The sequence below is a fragment of the Aspergillus multicolor genome (genome assembly GCF_047715735.1).
Source record: "Aspergillus multicolor strain CBS 133.54 unplaced genomic scaffold BDW74scaffold_1, whole genome shotgun sequence".
NCBI lineage: Eukaryota > Fungi > Ascomycota > Eurotiomycetes > Eurotiales > Aspergillaceae > Aspergillus > Aspergillus multicolor.
The window spans coordinates 961,727-983,162 of record NW_027395952.1 but is presented as its reverse complement, the minus strand read 5'-3'; the positions used below and the strand labels follow the sequence as shown (position 1 = coordinate 983,162).

General features: G+C 53.0%; 10 protein-coding genes across 10 annotated transcripts; 3 read left to right on the top strand and 7 right to left on the bottom strand.

Moving 5' to 3' along the window:
- Nucleotides 1–35: 35 nt before the first annotated feature.
- On the bottom strand, nucleotides 36–1,324 carry BDW74DRAFT_3220 (uncharacterized protein). The gene has a single exon (XM_073732516.1). It carries the CDS (start codon nucleotides 1,105–1,107, stop codon nucleotides 169–171), a length of 939 nt encoding a protein of 312 aa, XP_073589584.1. The 5' UTR covers nucleotides 1,108–1,324; the 3' UTR covers nucleotides 36–168.
- A 711-nt stretch (nucleotides 1,325–2,035) lies between these two features.
- Nucleotides 2,036–3,955, bottom strand: BDW74DRAFT_141995 (putative exopolyphosphatase). The gene has a single exon (XM_073722648.1). The coding sequence runs from the start codon at nucleotides 3,937–3,939 to the stop codon at nucleotides 2,584–2,586; it is 1,356 nt and encodes a 451-aa protein (XP_073589583.1). The 5' UTR covers nucleotides 3,940–3,955; the 3' UTR covers nucleotides 2,036–2,583.
- Nucleotides 3,956–4,131: 176 nt separating this feature from the next.
- BDW74DRAFT_172319 (uncharacterized protein) lies at nucleotides 4,132–6,327 on the top strand (the record flags this gene model as incomplete). The annotated part of the gene is made up of 3 exons (XM_073727498.1): nucleotides 4,132–4,436; nucleotides 4,481–4,518; nucleotides 4,562–6,327. 3 exons carry the CDS (start codon nucleotides 4,132–4,134, stop codon nucleotides 6,325–6,327), a joined length of 2,109 nt encoding a protein of 702 aa, XP_073589582.1.
- Nucleotides 6,328–7,023: 696 nt separating this feature from the next.
- BDW74DRAFT_184512 (glycoside hydrolase family 5 protein) lies at nucleotides 7,024–8,415 on the bottom strand (the record flags this gene model as incomplete). Its single annotated transcript, XM_073730833.1, has 3 exons — nucleotides 7,024–7,088; nucleotides 7,163–7,775; nucleotides 7,846–8,415. The coding sequence occupies 3 exons, from the start codon at nucleotides 8,413–8,415 to the stop codon at nucleotides 7,024–7,026; spliced, it is 1,248 nt and encodes a 415-aa protein (XP_073589581.1).
- Nucleotides 8,416–9,596: 1,181 nt separating this feature from the next.
- BDW74DRAFT_184511 (SDR family NAD(P)-dependent oxidoreductase) lies at nucleotides 9,597–10,415 on the bottom strand (the record flags this gene model as incomplete). Its single annotated transcript, XM_073730832.1, has 1 exon — nucleotides 9,597–10,415. One exon carries the CDS (start codon nucleotides 10,413–10,415, stop codon nucleotides 9,597–9,599), a length of 819 nt encoding a protein of 272 aa, XP_073589580.1.
- Nucleotides 10,416–11,541: 1,126 nt separating this feature from the next.
- On the bottom strand, nucleotides 11,542–12,554 carry BDW74DRAFT_172316 (ankyrin repeat domain-containing protein; the record flags this gene model as incomplete). The annotated part of the gene is made up of 2 exons (XM_073727497.1): nucleotides 11,542–12,275; nucleotides 12,329–12,554. 2 exons carry the CDS (start codon nucleotides 12,552–12,554, stop codon nucleotides 11,542–11,544), a joined length of 960 nt encoding a protein of 319 aa, XP_073589579.1.
- A 1,006-nt stretch (nucleotides 12,555–13,560) lies between these two features.
- BDW74DRAFT_172315 (alpha/beta hydrolase) lies at nucleotides 13,561–14,863 on the top strand (the record flags this gene model as incomplete). Its single annotated transcript, XM_073727496.1, has 4 exons — nucleotides 13,561–13,605; nucleotides 14,147–14,317; nucleotides 14,547–14,656; nucleotides 14,710–14,863. 4 exons carry the CDS (start codon nucleotides 13,561–13,563, stop codon nucleotides 14,861–14,863), a joined length of 480 nt encoding a protein of 159 aa, XP_073589578.1.
- Nucleotides 14,864–16,464: 1,601 nt separating this feature from the next.
- On the top strand, nucleotides 16,465–17,555 carry BDW74DRAFT_164621 (peroxidase family protein; the record flags this gene model as incomplete). The annotated part of the gene is made up of 4 exons (XM_073726290.1): nucleotides 16,465–16,591; nucleotides 16,692–16,932; nucleotides 17,014–17,288; nucleotides 17,416–17,555. 4 exons carry the CDS (start codon nucleotides 16,465–16,467, stop codon nucleotides 17,553–17,555), a joined length of 783 nt encoding a protein of 260 aa, XP_073589577.1.
- Nucleotides 17,556–18,398: 843 nt separating this feature from the next.
- Nucleotides 18,399–19,151, bottom strand: BDW74DRAFT_172313 (uncharacterized protein; the record flags this gene model as incomplete). Its single annotated transcript, XM_073727495.1, has 1 exon — nucleotides 18,399–19,151. One exon carries the CDS (start codon nucleotides 19,149–19,151, stop codon nucleotides 18,399–18,401), a length of 753 nt encoding a protein of 250 aa, XP_073589576.1.
- Nucleotides 19,152–19,865: 714 nt separating this feature from the next.
- On the bottom strand, nucleotides 19,866–20,956 carry BDW74DRAFT_172312 (uncharacterized protein; the record flags this gene model as incomplete). The annotated part of the gene is made up of 2 exons (XM_073727494.1): nucleotides 19,866–20,220; nucleotides 20,277–20,956. The coding sequence occupies 2 exons, from the start codon at nucleotides 20,954–20,956 to the stop codon at nucleotides 19,866–19,868; spliced, it is 1,035 nt and encodes a 344-aa protein (XP_073589575.1).
- Between the last annotated feature and the right edge of the window lie 480 nt (nucleotides 20,957–21,436).

Sequence of the window (21,436 nt, the reverse complement as noted above, 5' to 3'; positions counted from 1 at the left end):
GACGCCCGAAGTATACGTAGAACAATGAAGACAAATTAAAGACGGTATGGTATCCAGCAGGCCGAATCTAATCTAGACCATGTACATAAAAAGCAAGGAAAGGCAAGTATGCACTGAAGCGAAGATAAAGTATATATACATACGACGAAAGACCCGATGCGACCAGCGTTATACACTTCCCACCCGATACGACCTTTCAGGCGTAGACAAACCATCCGACAATGTCCTCGTTAAGCCCGACGAATGCGACGGCGTCAGATCCCCCTGCAGACACGGACAGGTATCGCGAATCATGCCAGCCTGACTGTTCTCAGAGGATGGCAAGCCGGCGTTCTTCAATGGAGCCTCAAGCAACTCGACGAGTTTGTTCAGCACGGAAAATTCAATCTTGAGCTTGACGCTCTGCGCGAAGATGCCGTACTGGATTCCCGCGCCCCGGTACCACTGCCCAATGTGCCACTTTGTGGTCATTAGCGGGAAGATGACGAGGAGATCCAGTAGTACAACGGCTATATTGACGGCGATTAGATGGCATAGAACCTTGCGGCCCGCGCGCCCTTTCATCGACATGATTGGTTTGAGGTGGCGGATGGATTCGTAGATGTAGATCCCGCAAATGAGAAGTTCGCGGCCGATCGAGCCGAGCGATGCGTAGCGTTCGTTAAAGCGCTCCAGTGCTGGGCCGAAGAAGCGGGGATCTCCCGCGGCTGCGCCCATGAGGAGAGTAATTGATGGGATGTAAATGAAAAAAGAGCTTATGATAATGAGCCAAAACACAAATTTGACGATGCGTCCTCTTGTGATCAGGTATAGGCGCGAGTAAAGAACCAAGGAGGTGGAGATGAGAATGGTGGGATAAACGAAGGCGATGCCGATGCCAAAGGCTAAAGGCTTGATGGTTTGAGCGGTCGCACAAGTTGCAATGACCATGAAGGCGCCGATGGAAAGATTGGCTATGGAGATGCTCCAGAAGTAGAGGCCCTGCCAGCGTTTGAAGAAATCGAGGATCCAGCAGAAAAGCTCTATTGTGTTGTAGGCACTGATGGCAAGGAAAGAAATGCTGATTAAGAAATAAACATTCTGATTCGGATCCTGCCTTGGATCCATACTGAACGTATGAATGAAGGCATTGTCAACATTGACGATGGAGAAGAAGGGGCCTGGAATGGTGATATAGGCCTGGCCTTCGACGGAAGCCCAGCGGGACGGTACAAATGACAAGGAAAGGCGGATATTGAAAAGCCGACCTTAATCAGGGTGATGTGTGCAGGATCGACAACGTGCGAACTATCGAGCCTCATATAGACATGGATCGCCTTCTTCAAGTCACGTCGGCCTGTTTCTGTCAGTGAACGGCTACACTGGTGCTGCAGTTATATGGTCCGTTTTTCTGCGTTGACTGACATCTCCGTACTCGAGACACGGAGTCTCAACCGATGAAGCTCTCAACCGAGGGCAAAAGATGAGTGGTATGTTAAAGGTGGCAGGTGTTGAGGCGCCGGGGCCAATGCTCTGCCGAGACCAGAACAAAGAAAGTCAAAAATGCCAATCATCACAGGAGCCTCGGATTGGCGGAACTTGGACTTGTTAGACACCATCCCCACCAAACAGGAAAGAAGATCTGTGCAGGCGTTCTCGTTCGTGCTGGAATTGGACGTGTCGTCTCAACGTTCCCCGGACGCCTGCAAGCCGCCCTACCTGGCTGCCCGTGTTCGGCTCTCTCTGGGCAGGGGCCCCTGTCATGAACCACATTTTGTGCCGCGCTCGACGTATATACCTGACTCTCCCAGGCCAGGGTGCTGGGGTGCTCATTAGAACTATTTGAAATTATCAGTCAGGTGATGTTGCATCCGCCTACTCCCTGACACACCGCGGAGATCCTTTCTTGGCCACTTCGGTGCCGACGACCAGCCATCTCATTAGTGCCGTTTACTCTTTTAAGCTTCTCACGCGCCGTAACGGGATGACCGTGCGCCCCCGCTGACAGCTATGATCGTCAACAATGCGCGCCGATAATCGGCCGGGTGATTGACTCCGGTAAACCTGCACCTGAACAGGAAGAGGCTGTAGTAAGGATCCTTTATTGAGCCGATCAGAAATCCTGGCCATGATCGTGTCCATCCCCTGACGAGTCATGGATCTCCTTGATTGCGAGAGCGCTTAGTTAAGGCTGACAATAGTCAATCACCTTGCTGGTAGCCTGCCGTTTTAGACAATAGGTGGCGTGCCTTGGAGACTGTTCATTGTCCAATTTAAGGTCCCCTCACACTTTGGGTGCGTCAAGTTGAGTTTATCGGAATTGTAGTGTGCCTACATCCCGTTCCAGTTGCCAAAAGAGTGCATTGGCCTTAAGTCACGGAACTATTTCGTAGCGGGAGTTGAGTGACCTGGCCGTGAAGCTGGGCTTCCGAGCGTAATTTTTTAGAGCTCCGCCCGCCGGCAAAGGACGGTTTGGACTAGGGACCTGTACATGGGGAATAGGGCAACCATAATCGGACATTGGCTTTTGGGTATCTTCGGCTTTTCGCTAGATTACCAGTTGTCTGACGCTGTCTCCTCGGGCTCACTATATATGGGGTGGTGCTAAAGAGAAGCAGCAGCTGCTCGGACCAAAGGAGCAACCTGCTTCCTGGTCTTTGCTAAATTGGTCTGTACCCAGAGGCGCATACCATTATCCGCGGTGCTTATCGTATCTTTGATGTTTTGAGTATCGTCGTCTCCATCAAGTGATTGCCATGTCTCCAAGCCTAACTCCGTGCTTGCATTAGATGCGAATGCCGTTACAGCATTCTCGCCGCTGCTGTTGAGACCCCAGACAAGCAATTCTCGAGAAAACTGGCCATCGTTCAAAGTGAAGGCAGTCATGACGGCGACCACGTCCAACTTGCGTTCAGAAGCGAAGGATTTCAAGCAGTCAATGAAGGTTTGCGAGTTTCCGGCCTTTTGGACGATCCAGGGTATTGACTTGACCACGGAGCAGATACCGATTTGTAGCGATGTTTGATCCGTGCTACTAGAAGGCTTCTCGACCCACTCTTTATAGTCTCGACCGAAGATCTCGTCCACGGTGAGCAGTTCTAGACTGTTCTGCTTTGTTTCGAAGATCTCATTATAGAAATTCTCAACATCCCAGGAGGCGCCGACGGTAGTTGCTTTTGAAAGCAGGAAATCGCGAGCGACAGTGTCGAAGTTCGTCACTTTGTGTTTCGACTGGAGATTTTCCGTATCAATGAGGATCGGGCACAGAGCAAGCTTTGCCAATTGCTCTTCATTTGCCGATGCTGCATTGGATTTCTGCCAGAGCCCGAATTTCTCTAGCTCGGTAACGACGAGTGAAGTGCATGAGCCGGTGGTTTCAACAAGGTTAGGCTGCGTGCTCGCAATAGGGCGAAGAAACCCTTCGTCGACGTGATGGTCGATGCAGCCTAGAACGGTGAATTTCACTGGCAAGCCAGGTAGCGATCCCTTTCCTGAGCGATCACCCGAAGACCGCACCGGCAGTGCATTCCAGTCGACCAGAACAGAGTCTGCCTGTATTTGATCTCCCTCGCGCCCCTTTATTTGTGTTGTAAAGTCCGCTACTGTCAAAAAGTACTCCTTGAGCACCGGCCCCTCCAACGATTCCCCCGCATCGCTTCTGGACAGCTCGAGAGCTTTGATGAATTCTGGCCGCAATCTGCGGAGTTCTGGGCCGGCAGAGACATTATCGAGGTTGATTACCGGAACATGGGGTCGTGGGTAGTCCCGGGGGACACGGTTGTTCGCAAAGTACGAGTAGACGAGCGCGGAGATGATCGAGTCGAGGTCGGCCGAGGGGTTACCGATGACGTAGATTGGGGAATCCGCACGAGATAATGAGCCGGATATAAAGCGGTGATGGACCTGAAGTGATGTCCGGAGAAATTGGAGCAGATTGTGATCGGGAGGAGGGAAGCGCATCGTCGTTGAAGCTGTCTCGTCGGATTTCTTTGTCTTTTCGTGTCGTGTTTGTTGGAGAAAAACAGCCTCAGCCTGAGGTGTCCGCGGGGAGTCGGACTTCGGAAGAAGGAACGCCCGGCCACCCCCTCTTTCCTTCTTAGGCCACCTCTCGTCTCCGAGGTCGGCTTGTCGTCATCTACAGAGTCAAATACAATGGCAGAACAGGGATTGAAGGCCGCTATTCTGGTGGTTTCAGATACTGCGTCTCAGGACCCCTCGTCAGACCGAGTTATCGGCACGCTGGCCGACGTTTTCCCGGTTGACGGGCCCTGGGAGAAGCCGATCACCAAGATAGTACCGGACGATGTACTTCAGATCCAACGCACTGTGTGTGAATGGGCGGACAGCACCAGTCCAGTCAATCTTATACTCATAAGCGGTGGGACTGGCTTCGCCGTCAAGGATAACACCCCAGAGGCTGTTTCGCCTCTTCTCCATCGCCAAGCACCTGGGCTTGTGTATGTACATCACTGACTTAGCTTGCTTATACTGACAAACTTAGCCATGGAATGATTGCCTCATCGCTGAAGGTCACACCCTGTGAGTTCACCCAAGTTGTCGAGGTCAGCGCTAACCTAAACAGTCGCCATGATGGCGCGACCTGTCGCCGGAACAAGACACAAGTCACTGGTCATCACACTACCCGGGTCCCCAAAAGGCGCAAAGGAGAACCTTGAAGCTATCATCAAACTTCTGCCCCACGCTTGTACCCAAGCAGCCGGGGCAGATTCAAGGACACTCCATGCCGGAGGGGTGAAGAAGCTCGAGGCCGAAGCTGGTGTGAAGTCAGAGCCCCAGCATGATCATCACCGTCACCATCATCACGACCATACCCACTCTCACTCTCACGGCCATAGCCACGGGCACGTTGTTCCGCGAGCCCATACGACCCCTTCCGAACGGCGGTCAAATGACCCCGCAGCAGGCGCAACCCGGCGATATCGCGAGTCGCCGTACCCGATGCTCTCCGTGGACGACGCATTGAAACTAGTCTCAGCCCATACTCCCGAGCCGGAGGTAATTGAGGTTCCTGTAAATATCGATCTGGTTGGGTACGTTATTTCGGAGGATGTGTACGCCGCAGAGGCGGTGCCAGCATACCTTGCAAGTATTGTTGACGGATATGCGGTCATCGCGCCCGAGTCGCCTGACGGCAGTACAAAAGGCGTCTTTCCAGTTGCTTCCATTACCCATGCAAATGAAGGCGGAGTCCTAGCACCGCTCGAGCCCGGCACTATCGCCCGGATAACGACCGGCGCTCCTCTTCCGCCCAACGCGAATGCAGTGGTCATGGTCGAGGATACTTTGCTAGCGTCTTCAACAGCTGATGGCAAGGAGGAGGCCACCGTCGAGATTCTGACCGGGGAAATAAAGGCAAACGAGAATGTGCGTCAACCAGGAAGTGATGTTGCACTTGGGTCCAGAATTCTTCAACGGGGCGACCTGATCACGCCTGTTGGTGGTGAGATCGGCTTACTGGCGGCCACAGGAACAAAGACGGTCAAGGTATTCAAGAAGCCCACAGTGGGCGTTCTAAGTACAGGTGACGAGCTCGTGGAGCACGATGATCCCAGGACTCTGCAAGGAGGTCAGATCCGAGACTCCAACCGGCCTTCTATCCTCTCTTGCTTGAAGTCATGGGGCATCACAGCCGTTGACTTGGGAATCGCTCGCGATACACCCCCAGGCGAGCTCGAACAAAGCCTTCGAGATGCCCTCCGCGGAGTGGGAAAGTCCAAGACTAGCGTCGACGTGATCATCACTACCGGAGGCGTCTCGATGGGAGAGCTCGACTTGCTAAAACCTACTATCGAACGCTCTCTCGGCGGGACAATCCACTTTGGTCGCGTCTCCATGAAGCCAGGCAAGCCGACTACGTTTGCCACCGTCCCGTTCAAGCCTACATCCTCCGCAGAGGGCCAGCAAGAACGCAGCTCGAGGTTGATATTCTCGCTTCCCGGAAACCCGGCTTCGGCACTGGTCACCTTGAATCTCTTTGTTTTACCATCCCTTCACAAGCTCATTGGCCTTGGTCAGAAGCAGGCTGCGTCAGGCCTTACACCCACATTTGGACTACCACTTGTTGCAGTAACATTGTCGCACTCTTTCCCGCTTGATCCGAAGCGCACCGAATACCACCGAGCTATTGTTACTGCATCACCCAAGGATGGACGGCTTTATGCGACAAGCACGGGCGCGGAAGGCGTAGGACAGCGTAGCTCTCGGGTCGGCAGTCTGGCTAGTGCTAATGCCCTCTTGGTCCTTCAACCCGGGAAGGGGTCGATTGGGCAGGGGAACTTGGTGGAAGCATTGCTAATGGGGCCCGTTGTGCGTGAGGCCACTTCGTAACGGCATTGTTCAGCGCAGCCCTTTTCAGACAGAACGATCCCCCAGAATTAGCATAGTAGGAAGTCAACATTCGGAGAAATACAGACTACTTGACACACTGCAGACCTCTTAGGCACTTCTAAAGAACTCACTTCCATCATCGCTGCTTTCCTTTCCCCGCGGTTGTCCAGGGGGCGCCCCGTCTGGTTCCTGGTACTTTTTATCCGCAGAAATCGAAACGTCCACATTATGATACGCATGGGAAGCCTCTGATATCTTCCATTCCGGGCCGGGCTCCTCTGGCGTTCTGCAACCTTAACTAATCTATACCTGTCCCGGCATGCAGTCTTCTATGGGTTCTACCTCGACTACGAAATTGGCAACAAAACGACCTTGTTGGGATGCCATTTTGAACGTTGACCGGCTGGTTATAACGATCGCGTGGTAGCCCAACCTCAAATATAAATATAGCATATCAACCCAAAGCCCGAGGAGTCCTATAAGTAACACTCATCGGACCAAAAGAACTTGCGCCGTTCGTCTGATGCTTCCATACATCTGCGTTGTCAAGTATCGCTGCCTTATTCTTCTACCCTGATCTATCTAACGATGAGTCTTCTATCCAGTACTGCCCAATGGATCCATGATCCACTCCATTGCAGCAAAGGAGCATGCGGCTACAACGAGACAATCGCCCCTCAAGCCAAACCCATGGACCTAGCAAGGCGAGTCATCATAGACGCTATCCAAATCCGTCGGAATAACCCCAGCCTCAACCGCATCTACACGAAAACATCCATTAGCAACCTCTCCTACCCAATAATCCATCCAAAACAAACGGTCCGGAGAAACTCACCCTTATACGACCACCGATAATCCCCCAACTCCGCCTTCCACGCCCAAAAGACCCACCCCTCCTGCCTCTCATACGCAACAACCTGCGCCCTGAACCACCGGCTATAAAAGTGCTTGTTGGCGTTCGGCTCCCAGTCCGCCGTATGTTCCACATCATCCGGCACGCTAAGGCTCCACTCGCCCACGATGGTCGGCCAGTTCCCGCCCCGGTCATCGCTGCACGAGGCCGTGATGTAACTGTCCTTATCCACGGCAACGCCAGAGTCATACTTGACATAGCGGTGGTCGTCATACGCCGCGAAATAGGTGTCGCCCAGCGCGGAGGTCGGGTCGCCCGAGCCCCATTTCTCGTTCATCATCTGGATATGCAGGTTGTTGTTGCTGGTTATGCCGAGGGCGGACTCGGCGGCGCGGATCCGCGTGAAGGCGGCCGGGTAGTAGCTGTTTATCATGGTGGAGGCTTGGTCTGTGTTCTGGACAGGCTCGTTCACGATCTCGAGCATGCCCACGTTCCGGAATTTGGTGTTTTGGTGGATGTTTGTTGTCATCCATTCTAGGAACGAGAGGGCCCGGTCATACTGGTAGGATTGGTAGAAGCCCGGGGTTGGCGCGTACTGCCCTCACTCGTTAGTTCATTTTCCGAAAATCTCAACAAAAGAAACGACTGGGAAGACGGGACTATACCTGCCCCGTAAACGGCTGCTCCGCCTCCTGCGCGCCCGGCGCCCCATGGAGATCAATAATGATGTACATGCCCGCATCGCTCGCCCACCCACAGACATCCTCGAGGTACTTCATCCCGCCTTTCGGGAAGTACTCTGAGTCCGCGTATACCAGGTCCTCCTTGAGCCAGTACCCGACCGGGATGCGCACTGTATTGAGGCCATACGAGACCATCTGGGCGATATCGTCCTGCGTGATCCAGGACCCCCAGTGGGTTGCGAATGCCTGGTCGGCAGCGTCTTGACCGAGCGCCATGACGCAATCGAACTCGGACTTTTGCCCGCCGCAGCCCATGGAGTTCCAGGCGGTGCTGGCCATCCAGGGCTCGATCACGAAGTGGCTGCCTAGATTTACGCCGCGGATCTTGTTCGATGCGGGGAGCCAACGTCTGCCGGGGTTGTTTGAGGTGGTGGAGACATTGAAGATATTCGTGCCTGTGCTTGAGTAGATATCTTTCTCCACGCCCGGAAGCCAGGCGAAGGTTAAAGGGAGGGAGGAGGTTAGGGCAAGGAGGGGGAGGATAGACTTCATCTTTCGTGCTTAACAACAACAAGGTGCCGATGAGAAAAGGAAGCTACACTACCCACGTCGTGGGAATCAGATCCCCTTATGAACCTCCAGCTCCCAGCACCAAGATCAAAGCAAGCTTTGCCGATCCCGCTCCGATCCACAAGTTAAGCTGCGCAATGCCCTCGTGAACACCTGAAACCATGGCACCACAACACAGCCTCCTTGCTCCTTGACACTATCCCGCACTGACTTGGCACTTGCTCCTTGAATTTGGGGGCGATCAGCAGCTGAAACACAACCTCGTGCGGGAAATGGCCCTGAACCAGCAAGGAAGCGCGAGCTTCCCCACACTCTGCTACGGCACCGTTGCATCGGGTCGCACAAGACGCAGTTGGATGCATGTGATTGGTCAAACCTTGTGGACCAAGCGGCGCATGCCGCCCGAGGTCCAGATTGATGATTGATTATTTGAGTGCGGAGCACATGGCTGTGCTGCCCTGCATGTTTTGGAAAACCTAACCTACAATCTCGTTTCTGTGAACTAGGGCTGAGGGCTTGACCTCGGATTTGGGATGGGTTGAGGTTGGAGAAAGTATCGCCCTCTTCCTTAAACATGCTATGACTTGAAAGATGTAGTCCAAGGTTGCGTTGTTCCTAAACGCGGTATCTTGGATTGCGAAGAGTAAAGGGGGAAAGGAAAGACATTTTTGTTTGCATCAACGAATGAGCACCAGCGCAGCGCACCCACCGTGTCAGCACCCAATGGCGCAATGAAAGAGTAACGCGCAGACTTGTTTGGCAGCAGGCTGCGAGCCCTGGTAACAGAAGCTGGCGTTCCAGTGTCACCACAAACAACTTGCATGTGCAGGTGTCTCCATCACCCCCCCCTGTTTGGTCTGTATGCGGATACAAATATTTCATAGGTAGCAGGGGCTTTATACCAGTAGGTAGAGTAGAAAGAATTTATGCATGTCTCCATGGTATACAACTCTGACAAAGTAGTATTAAACCTACCTATCATAATAGATGAAATATGCTGTGTTCCCTTCCGCCTGCTCAAAATATGAAGCCAAAAAGAAGTGCACGCATGACAACTGCCCTAAGCCATCTCTTTTGAATCATCGACCGACAACATAACAGGTTCTTAAGGACACGCCACGGCTGATATGGTACCATAACCCCCCAGAATACCCCGATCAAGATCAAGGATCACTAACCCACCCCCCACCAACAACAACCGAGCTGCCCGTAATTCCACTGGCCTCCTCACTAGCCAAGAACACAACGACTTTCGCCACATCCATGGGCACCAAATCCCGCTGTAAACTCTGCCCCCTCATCACCTCGTCCCGATACTCCTCCGTCAGGACCTCGCGTCTCTGCCTCTCCGTCGCAATAGCCCCCGGCATAACACTGTTGATTCGAATGTTCGCAGCACCAACCTCTTTACTTTGGAGCCTCGTCAACCCCATAATCGCCGCCTTGCACGCTGCATAGACTGGCTGGCCCGCCGCCGGAATCCGCCAGGATATCGAGCCGAGATTCACAATCGCTCCAGACCCAGCTTCCTTCATACCGGGTAAAACAGCCTGCGTGAGGAAAAATACGTGCCGCAGATTCGTGTTTATGTTAAGTTCCCAAGACTCAGCTGTAACGGCTTCTGTGTCCATACGTGCTGCGGAACCAGTTGCTGCGGCGTTGTTAATAAGGACATGGACGGGCCCGTGCTCATCCAGGATCCTTGACGCGGTCTCCTGCAGCATCGTGAGATTCGACACGTCGCAGTGGTAGAAGATGGGCTCCTTGATCGGTGGGCCCTTCCGCGCTTCAGCTTCTTCGCTCCGAGACATAATACGCGTAGTGGTTCTCTGTGCCGCGTCGTCTGCGATGTCGAGGAAGATCACATGGCTGCCTTGCAGGGCGAAAAGTTCCACCGTTGCGGCGCCAATGCCTTCGGCGCCGCCGGAGATGACGACGGTTTTATCTTTGAGGCTGGGGTAGGTTGCCGGTGTGGTTGTCATGGTTGATGCTCGAGATGGTGGGAGATGTGGTTGGGGTAAGATGGAGGATGAGGAAAGACAACTACCTACACCTGAAACTCGGAGAATTGCGTCTTATGCTTATGGATGGTTTGCGGGGTAAAAGCAAAGGAGGGGCATCTGTACCACCAACCTACGTAATCCATGCAGCCTAGGTACTGGTAGGCAGGGCTTGGTTGGGCCCCGTAAGCGGGGACTTTTCCATCGGGGATCAACCTTACCCTACGCAGACCTGCAGACCATTGTCTTCTCCGATTGGCCCTACCTAGGTACATATTCCTCGGCTCTGTACTTCCTCTGGCCTGAAGGCTGCTGGCAGAATCTCCACATGTTAAAATCACACAGAAAAAGTAATATTTCTTCGAAATGCCGTTTGCTGTATTGTAGGTACAATCACCACAAGGCTCATTATAAACAAGGTGTTTGAGGCTGTGATATCCTTCAGGAGTATTTCTTGCAAGTCAGGCTTATTGCGCTTATGGTAGGCCTCTCAGCCCTTCGTTCGTGGCTTTACACTACACTCATCTACGGTCAGTCAATACAGCAAGCACAATGGTCGAGTTCTCCAGCCGGACGAGCCTACCTGTACCTAGAAAGGGTGGGGACATGGCGTGCAGCGCCTATTCCAACCATTCTTGAGAAAGGAAAAGCACTACTCGGTTGACATATTCTCTCTGGGCTATCATCTAGAATTTCTCCCGTTATTATCATGTTGCATTGACCACTACGCGATGGCCCTGGTATACTAAGCCTAAGTTACATGCATTTCAGCTGATTCAAAAAAGATTTTTCTCGAAGAAAACAGACCCAAAAGAAATAGCCAACGATAGTACAGTTTGATATTAAAGAAGCCCGGGCGTGTACATAAGCGTCTCCCAATCCTGTCTTGCCCAGGTGGATGGCCCGACCTTAACACACATTGTAAAAAGTGATAACAAAAGAAAGAGTAAAAAGAGTCCAGACCCTTGACAACCTCACGTCCTTTCACCAGCTGGTCAACATCAACATCAGCATCAACGTAAATATCGTAAAGATCACCCCCTCAACGGCCCAAAAACACTCTCAAACTTCCTCCAGCGCGGCGGAAACCCCGCATAGTCCATCGGACTCATTGACCCCGAAGGGCACCGCCGCCCATCCGCCCCACCCCTAACCAGAACCCCCGCGACCTCCACATTGCCCCCCCCAATACAGCCGCCCGCAGCGCCGTGCAGTCCCAGAAATCCGCATCGTCGATATGAAGTGGTCTATTCACATCATCCCCCTGCTCGCCCGTCCGTGCCCTCAAATGGTCCACGAAGAACTGCACAACGTCAACGTGTCCATGCCACGCAGCCCACCACAGCGGCGTCCGGCCGTTGTCGTCGGCATACGCGCTGTCGATTCGCGCGCCCTGCGCGATTAGATACTGCACGATGCGCAGGGATCCGAGCTGTGCGGCGAGGAGGATTGCGGTGGCGCCCTCCAGCTCGGGCCCGACGCGCCAGTCCACGCCGCCGAGTTCGGGGGGTGCGAGGAGGCGTGGTCCGCGTCGCCCGCGCGCCTCGCAGATGTATTTCACGGCGCCGAGGAGGTCTGCGAGGACGGCGGTGTGCAGGAGGGTCGGGGCCGGTTCGAGGATCGAGAAGAACTTGTGGAGGGAGGCGCCGGCGTTGATGAGGGTTCGGAGCGCGATGGGATGACGGTTCTGCATTGCGGCGCCGAGGGGGGTAGAGAGGGTATTGTTCGGGCTGAGGGGGGTGTTGTGGTTGTTGAATGCACGGGTGGTGACGAGGTCGCGGAGGATGCGCGCGTGGCTGCTGGTGCAGGCGGCGTAGAGGACGGCGGTGCGGTAGGCGCTGTCTACGATGGGGTTGGTTGTGGAGAATAGGTAGACGCGGACGAAGGGGTATAACAGGGATATTTGAGTGTGCGAGTCAGAGTGGCTGGCTTCGGTGAACTCGGCGAGGAGGGAGCCTCGCGGGTGGTGATGAGGGGTCGATAGACGATTCCTCGTGGGCGGGATGAGGCGTAGTACCACCCTGCCAGGGCTGAGAGGGGCAAGTGCTCGGCTATTTGGTGGAGGAGCTCGTTGGGGAGGTCGAGGAGGGAAGGGCCTGTAGGGGTCTTGGCGGAGGTCATGGTGGTTTTGGTTGGTTGAATGTTTGACATGTTGAGGTTGGTAATAGGTTTCATTTGTATGGACCTTGCTTGGATTGTGGGTTGTTGGATGGGGAGAAGAGAAGAATGCATACCAGAAGCCGGTAAGAGGTGAGATTTATTCTAGAGGCTGAGGGGTTTGGAAGCGTCGAGGGTAGGTATACAGTGAATGGGGAAGTGAATGGGGTTGAGGAGTCAGGGAGAAGATCATGGCCCCGAGCTTGCCTCCAGAAATAGTACCACAGGTATGTGGCCTGGGTCTGTCCATATGGATATGGATGAAGTTGAGTATGCCTTTGCTGGCTCATTGATCCATAGAGCTTGATTATCCTCTACCTGCAGGTATAAACAAATTGAAATACATGAACGGGTACTTAGCGGGCATTGTAATGGTATACACCTGGACAGTTAGGGCTAAAAAGCCGGGGGTGTCAGATACAGCCAAAGGTTAAAACCCCAGACAGGATTAGGGCTGCAAGGAAGCCTCATTGCAAGTAATGACCATATTGTGTTGATCCATAGCGCTATTTCTTTTAATCTCCAGGCAGAGTACGTTAAGAATATCCAATATCTGAAGACCATTGAGGCAGCCTTAGCCAACACGCTGCATCCTCCTCCAATGTCCTCTACACTGCAACTGCATAACTAACCCTAAGTTGGCCGGATTGCCCGATGTCGGCAGAATAAATCTATAACCTCATGCACCTTTGCAAGAATTCCTAAGGCGATAATCCCCATTTCAAACGTCACTGAGGCACAAGCCCTAATTGCCAAGACCACACAGCATGGGTGCCTCACCGGACCTCCAGCGCTATAGGTACCGTCAAGTCTGTCATTTTCCAAGCCAATGAACAACGATGATAATCGCGCCTACCTAGTACGCAAGAGAGATCCGTCTACGGATTAATCATCGCTGCAGATCAAGATCGCATCGCTGTCACGTTGGCTGTGTGGCGCAGAGTTCAGGGTGTACACACACATGGCAGCCATGCAAGGCCAAACCTGCTTCAACGAGCAAAGCAACGTCACGGAAGTAAGCCGGTGGCATGTGTGACTTGATCGTAAACTCTATGGTAATGTTCATCGGACAGGATTTAAATCCAGGCACCTGCGTTCGGCAGGGGATAACAACCCCGCCCATAAGCAACCTGCATAAGCCCTGCCAATCGGCTTACGGCCTACGGCTTACGGCTTGGCCTACCTACTGTGGACACGGTCCCGAATACCTGTATGTAAGATCGATAAACTTCAGGGTTGTACCGGACAACAGCGTCCATTACCACCCGAAGCTTCACATTTTCTTCCAAACAATCATGGAAGTCTCTCTACTCCTCCTCTTCCTCGCCCCCTCTCTCTCTCTCAGCGCAACAGCGCAAAACATGTCCTTCGGCGCCAACAGCTTCTACACAAGCGCCATCATAACAACCCACGCCATAACCTTCCCAACCCAATACCAAACCACCATCGCAGCCAACCTCTTTCCAAATTATCACCAACAACCTCACCCTCACCGAGAAAACCTCCTACCCCGCCATAGTAGTGGGCCACCCTAAGGGCGCACTGAAAGAGCAAAGCGAAACCTGTACGCCACCAAGCTCGCCGAAGCCGGCTTCGTCACGCTCGCGCTAGACCTCCCCTTCTGGGACGCCAGCTCCGGCTCGCCGCGGAATTCCGTGGCGCCAGATCTGTACGCTGAGGCCTTCAGCGCGGCAGTGGATTATCTCGGTTCAGGGGCGCAGGATATTGTACCTGTTGGCCGGTAGCATATCGGCTTACTGGGAATCTGCGCAAACCGGGGGTTCGTGATTAGCGCCGCGAAGATCGGTACCCGGAATAAAGCCGTCGCAACGGCAAGTACCTAGGGTATGTACGACATGGGCTCTGTAAACCGGAACGGCCCGCGTCATAGCCGAAACCTCATGGACCGAAAAGAGGTGATTACCTCCTCGTCGACTCGGCGCTGAATTGAAACAGACGGCGGGGAAACGGAGTATACTAACGAGTGGAACCCCTGAGATCCTGACATCGACTTCCAGCGCCGTGGACCGCGAATTTTTCGACTTCTACCGCACATCTCGCGGACAGTTTGTCCCTGAGGGCTCGCACTGAATCTAACGACCCACCCTACCCTATCTAGTACCGTCAAGTTCATGAATTTCTACCCCTTCAGTGACATCGAGAATATAGCGCCCCAGCCGCTGCTATTTATCTCAGGGGACCGCGCGCTCTCGTGGGAGTTTAGCGAGGATGCGTTTGCCAGGGCAAGGCAGCCGAAGGAGTGTATTGGGTGAGGAATGCTGGTCATGTGGATCTTTATGATCGGGTGCAGCTGGTTCCGTTTGGGAAGTTGGCCAGGTTCTTTTGGGAGAACTTGGTGTAAGTGGTGGACTTGCTTGTGGTTTATTGGTGGTCTAGGCTAGGATAGTCGGGGTGAATCGACGGGCTTAATATCTATTGCCCGAGCTAGGTTACTATCGTACAGTCGTGGATTTAGTATGGATTCTTGGAGCGACTTTGGTGATAGTTAGGTACGATCGTGCTGGCGTCAGTGGGCGTGGGAGGTGCCTACCTAGCTAGGTTAGGTATCTATCCTAGAAGGATTAGCTTCACAGAAAATGAACCCCCGAGGCATAAGATACCATATTTGTGAAGAAGTGAGCTTTGAGTTGAAGCGCTTAGGGCTGTACATGTGACGTAACGTAGCCCTAATTGACATAGGGATATCCCGGTGGCCAACCTTGGAATGTTACCATTACCATGGCGAATAAGGATGGACTGGTTTAGCGATAGGCACCCAGTATGGTAGGATAGATACACATTACAAGCTGGGTTAAGTTATGCTAGAGCCTCGAGCTTCTCGACCCTTGAATTGATTCAAAGTGTGTTCTTTTCGCTCTATTCGTGCCGCGTCTCGTAGATGACTTCAGGTAATAGGTACCTACTTCCTACCATATTCCAAAGCCATAATAATTGCACTGCATAGCTCTGATTACATCCACCGTGGACTTCACTCACTGTACACCGCACCTGCATCGTGCTCTTGATTTCAATGATAGCAGGATGATAGATCAACTTCTCTTCTCAGATAGGGCATACCCAAGCCTCGCTAGACAGGGGTCTGATACTGATGCTGCAGATGGAGTCTCCACAGTTGGACGAGTAAAACTCCTCAGGGCAAACATCCGTCTTGTGTTAGACATGTCTAATGAGAGATGATGTAAACTGATTGACCAGCGTACTTGATTGGTTGGAAGCGGCACAGCAGCACCCCTGTATGTCTCCCTCACCTACGAAGTAAGTTGCCTCGCCTAAGTAGGTTGCCTTGCCTTGCTTTGCCTTCTAGTACTCGGGCTTACGTTGCGACACTTAATTTGTAGCATCACTTTGGCATATAATACTTGGTGAAAGCTACAATGGCGATAGTTGCGAGACGATCCTACTATGGTAATTTATGATTCGACCATGGTGATTTATGAGCCGCTAACAGGCCCCTTAATCAGCATTTACCACGAATCTCCTCCTGAAAAATTCGAAGGTGGCGGTGTATCTCACTACCCAAGGCTCCTCTTGCTTCTCGGAGATTAGAAATCGAGCATCTCTGATTAGCCGCCTTCAGACCGGTGCTGCAGGGCCGGGAGGACCCTGGACGCACTGGCGCTGTGCCGCAGGGCGTCTATGCGTCCCAAGTGCTATCACCCTGTATCATTGGCTGGAAGAATGATGGCCATGCAGTCTCTTCCTTCGCTCCGACCATGATGCACTTGCATCATAACATCTATATTGAATTCTATTATAGAGAGCAGGATATAAACAGATACATGTATAAATAGCATAGCACCGCACACTACAACCTCCCAACGTTCAAGAGAGCCCCCAGCACCCTCAGGACGCAATGCACATTCAAACCCAGGCTGCCTTTATCCTAGGTGCAGCGATCCTGGCCGCTGCATCGGTGCCAGCTTCGTCCTTTGCCCTCACCGCACGGGCAACTCCCTGGGCGCCTGCTGGTCCTAACAACGGTAAGTGACGGTCCATTGACATTCAATTTAGACCAGTCGCACATCCCGTTTGTTCTATCTGTACCTCCCTGGATACAGAAGCTGACAAGCTCCACCACAGTACGCGCCCCCTGCCCCATGCTCAATGCCCTCTCCAACCACAACTACCTTCCGCACAACGGCAAAAACATCACACAGACCCGCCTGGTCAACGTCCTGGGCACGGTGCTGCGGATGGACGAAGACCTGGTGACGTACCTCTTCGAGCAAGCCCTCACCACAAACCCTGCGCCCAACGCAACAACATTCAACCTAGGCCATCTGGGCCGGCATAACATCCTGGAACATGACGCGAGCTTGAGGTACCTACCCACCAACCCCGCCCCTTCCCCTCCTCCTCGTTACCCCCTATTGACTACAAACTACCATATGCTATGCTACAGCCGCCAGGACGCCTTCTTCGGCGATCACATGTCCTTCAACGCCAGCATCTTTAACCAAACGCGCGCGTACTGGCCTGACGCACATACCCTGCGCATCGCCGACGTCGCGGCATCCCGCCAAGCGCGCATTAACGCCAGCAACAGCACGAACCCATCCTTCGTGCTCGGCGAAACAGGCCGCGTCTTCGGATACGGCGAGGTCGCGAGCTTCATGCTTGCGTTTGGGGATAAGAGTGCCGGTACCGCGGAGCGGAGGTGGGTGGAGTATTTGTTTGGTACGTCTTCGGTATCTCAGCCTGAGTGGGCTTGGCTACCACCTCATACCACAGGCTTAGATTGTAGTTTTCGATATGGGTATTGGTTGCTGTTGCTGACGAGAGTGCTGTGCGGCACGTAATATAGAGAATGAACGACTCCCATATGAACTTGGCTGGGACGGGCCCGCGGACGATGTCACCTGGGACGATCTGACGGATATGGTGTATAGGTTTGTAAATGCGACGGATGGATTGGCGGCTCGAGGCTACCATATGACTATGTAGGGACTGGTACAGGCCTGGGCCCTGGTGTAGCTGTTGCTTCTGTCTACGGTCGGTTTGAAAGAGACCAGACCGGGACCGTGTTTCAATGACTAAACTGGGTCTTATGCAACGGTTGTGGTGGCTGTCTATGGTAATGAGTACGGGGAATGGGAGTGGGAGTGGGACAGGAGTGGAAGTAGGAGTGGAAGTGTCGTTGCAAACCAATTAAAGTATATGTGCCATTCAAAGTATACCTAGGTACCTAGGAAAGTAGGGTAAGGTACGGTAGTACCAATTAAACCCTAACAGCCCGCCGGCCAATCCTAAGGTACCTATCCCATCTCCGCACAACTCGCAGTCCTCTTCCTGCCGCGCGTCGGCAAATTCCTCTGCGCCGGCCGATCCCAACAAAAGACGTACTGCCCGTTCGCCATAGCCTCTTGTCTCGTCCGCAAGCCCGTTCTAAGCCGCGGCTCTCCATCCTCGGTCGTCTCCCCCATGCGCTGAAACGGTACATCCTCATCTGGTATGCTCGGCCGAGGCGGGAGGGAAATCCCACTGCGCGCCGCCGCGTCCAGATACGCCTTCATGCCTCTGTCCCCGTCTGCATAGCGCCTAGCAATCCAGGCATCCAAGACGGCCCAGAACGTCGCGACGTCGGCGTCGAGGTCGCGGGCACGCGGCCACTCGGGGCTTGCTCTGCACCGTCTCCATGGTTCCCTCCCAGTAGGGGATACTCAAGAAGTGCCTGTCGTTCGTGATGAGCTCGTAGAGCGTGAATGCCACACCAAAAACGTCGTCGCGGTGATCAAGCAGATTATACTCGCCGATGGCGGCCCAGTCAAAGTCGAAGAGCAGGAGCCTTTATGTATCTGGGTCAATCAGCAGGTTCCGTGGCGCGATGTCCTGGTGCAGGATGCCGATCTGTAGGTTCAGGTAATCGACCACATCCAGCAGCTGGTGCAACCAAGCCAGTCGGAATGGGATGCGTGGGTTCTCGAGTGTGTCGCCGGGGATATATCTCGTGGTAAAGCCCAGGAAGCGGGGGTGCACAGCTGCGGGTGCGTCGTCGAGCACGATGGCGTCGAGAGGGAGGATGTTTGGGTGTGATGGGATGCTGGAGAGCAGGTGCGGTTCATCCCATACCTTCTGCAGTCTAATCCATCTGTACCAGACGTTGAACTTGAAGACTACATTATGGCTCACGCCGGCGTCGATGTAGGAGGCGAGATTAATTTTGCCGCTGAGGCGATCGAGCTCTGTAAGCTGGGAGTACTTTATTGTACGGCATTTGGCTAGCGCCGTGCAGATTTGGAAGGGCAGGTAGACGAGGAACAGGGTCTCGTCTTCTTCTGGATCGGTTGAGAGGGCTTTTATGAGGCCGTCGCTGTTGACGTTTACTGATGTGACGCTCGGCGACAGGTGGTCTGCAACTTTTGCCAGTGTCAGATACTCCAAGTCCTTGTCGCCGGGGAACAGATGGGCAGGGCCGCGGATCTTGATCAAGCGCAGCTGGTCCCAGTCCCAGACGTTGCAATCGGCCTCGGTGGCTGGGTCATCTTCGGGTCCATTGTAGGACTGTCCCTCGGGGAAGAACCTGTTTTCGAGTTCGATCATGGGAAAGTAAATGGGCTGGGAAATGGTGAGCGGGGATTTAAACAGTAGAAGGCTTCAACAGGCCAGATTGACGACAAGAAAAAAGAAAGAAAGAAAATTGCGCCGATTCTGAGGGGTTCTTCGGAGGAGAAGGGGAAAACACGTTGAGTCTGTCTATAATTAGAATAACAAAGGCTACTATGGCCAGCGGCTTTGTCGCCGTGCTGAGGTGCGGAATTTCGGCGATCCAAAAACGGATACTGTGATACATGACAAAGACCTTGGATACAGATCCAGTCTATCTAGGTACTTACCTAAGTATGGTGGGTAGAGCATGTCTTCTCCCAGGCCCCGAGGTCCTGATTGGGACTAACCCAACTACTTACCTATTTGGCTAAGATAACCGCTCATCCACGATAACTTTGAGTAGGTTGCATAAGTATCTTATCTTTCCATTTTATCTTTAGATAATCTGGGATATAGCTGTTCTACTGCTTTGGATTTATTCCGGGGTGGCTGTTAGCTACCTAACATGACCTTTGGTTAGGGCTAGGTACGAAGGAAGTGTGCGTACGTTCCTTGGTAGGGTCATATAGCATACTTAGGTTAGAGATATATACCATTCTCAATAGGCCTTACTCTGCGGCTCCAATGCGTTGCTTTATAGATAGACAAAATGATTCAACTAAATCAATCGATCTAGGTACCACACAGACTAAGCACACCAATCAATAATCAATCCGCAACCAACGAATTAACCCTAGCCCTCTTCCTGCTCCCATTCATCATACAGTTCTGACCTGGCCTCTGCCACTTGAAGACATACTGCCCGTTCCTTATGGCTTCGTATGTATACCGGGCCCGGTATCCCAAATCGGCAGTCTTGCGGTCGGGGCACTGGTACGGTATTTCGTCGTCCGGAGGAGATGGGCGCGGGGGCGGTGGTTTTATCCCGCTGCGCTTCGATGCATCAAGATATCGCTTCAGCCCTGCTTCCTCGCCACACGCGGTGCGCTTGGCAATCCAGTTACTTAACACCGCACGGAATTTCGAGACATCAGCGTCGAGAGTGCGGCCAGTTGGGGCCACTCTGTCTTGTTGAGTATCGAGTGCATAGTCTTCTTTTCAAACGAGGCCCTAATATACGAATCGTCATTTGTGATAACCTTGTAAAGTGTATGCACAACGCCTGCTATATCATCGCAATGATCCCTTAGGTAATTCACTCCCACAACACCACGGCCAAAGTCGGAAAGGATAACTTTGTTAGCCTCGTGTTCGACTAGTATATTCTGAGCCGCGAGGTCCTGGTGCATGATGCCTAGTTCTAGGTTAAGGAAGTTCACCACATTTATCAACTGGCGTAGCCATTCAAGACGGAAGGGCGTCTTTGGGTTCAGGTGATCAAGGGACCCCCCTTCAACAAACTTCGTCGTAAAGCCTAGTAGCCGAGATTGGACAACTCCATCCTGGACATCTCCATCGTCAAGAACAAGCCGATCCAGGGGGAGAATATTGGGATGAGGAGGTAGGTTCTTAAGAATGTGCATTTCATTCCATTCCATGTTAAGCCTTCGGTCTTTAACAAGAATATTGAATTTAACGGCCACCGTTTGCGTCACGCCGTTTTCGTCTTTGTATGACAAGACATTGATACAGCTGTTATTGGTCCCAATGCGGTCAAGCTCTTTGAGCTGAGAGTAGTTGACTACACGACAGCCGGCCAGCGAGGTGCACATCGAGAGCGGGAAATAGGTATGGAAAGGTGTATCGTCATGCGTTGGATCCGTCAAAACGCCAGTTAAGAGGCCGTCCTTGTCGAACATGATTCTGGTCACTTCGGACGCGAGATGGAAATCGAGGAGCTCTGCCAGGTTGGGATCTCCGGGCGCCAGCCGTCAGGAGGCAGGAATCTGACGGGGGCAGGAACGATTGGCCTCAGCTGGTCCCAATCCCAGACGGTAATAGTAATCACGGTGTTCGGATCATCTTCGTCTCCGGACGCATAGTATCCATCGCCGGTAGAGAATCTTCCTTCAGGTTTAATGATGGAGTAGATGTGCTTAAGATAGGGAGTCGATTGTTTGATGAGGATCGAGAACCCTCTGCGACGGGGCGAACCAAGTACTTGAAGAGTTCCGCGATGCAAAATGAGAGATGAAGTGGTGGCCATAGCTGTATTTGGTAAGGCCGATCGAATATAGAGCTGTCCGGGAGGTCATTTGGGTAACAATGGAGAGGGAGTGCTGCTTCACGATGAGGGAGGGATTTTGTATTTGAAAGGAGATGTCCCTATGAGCTATTAT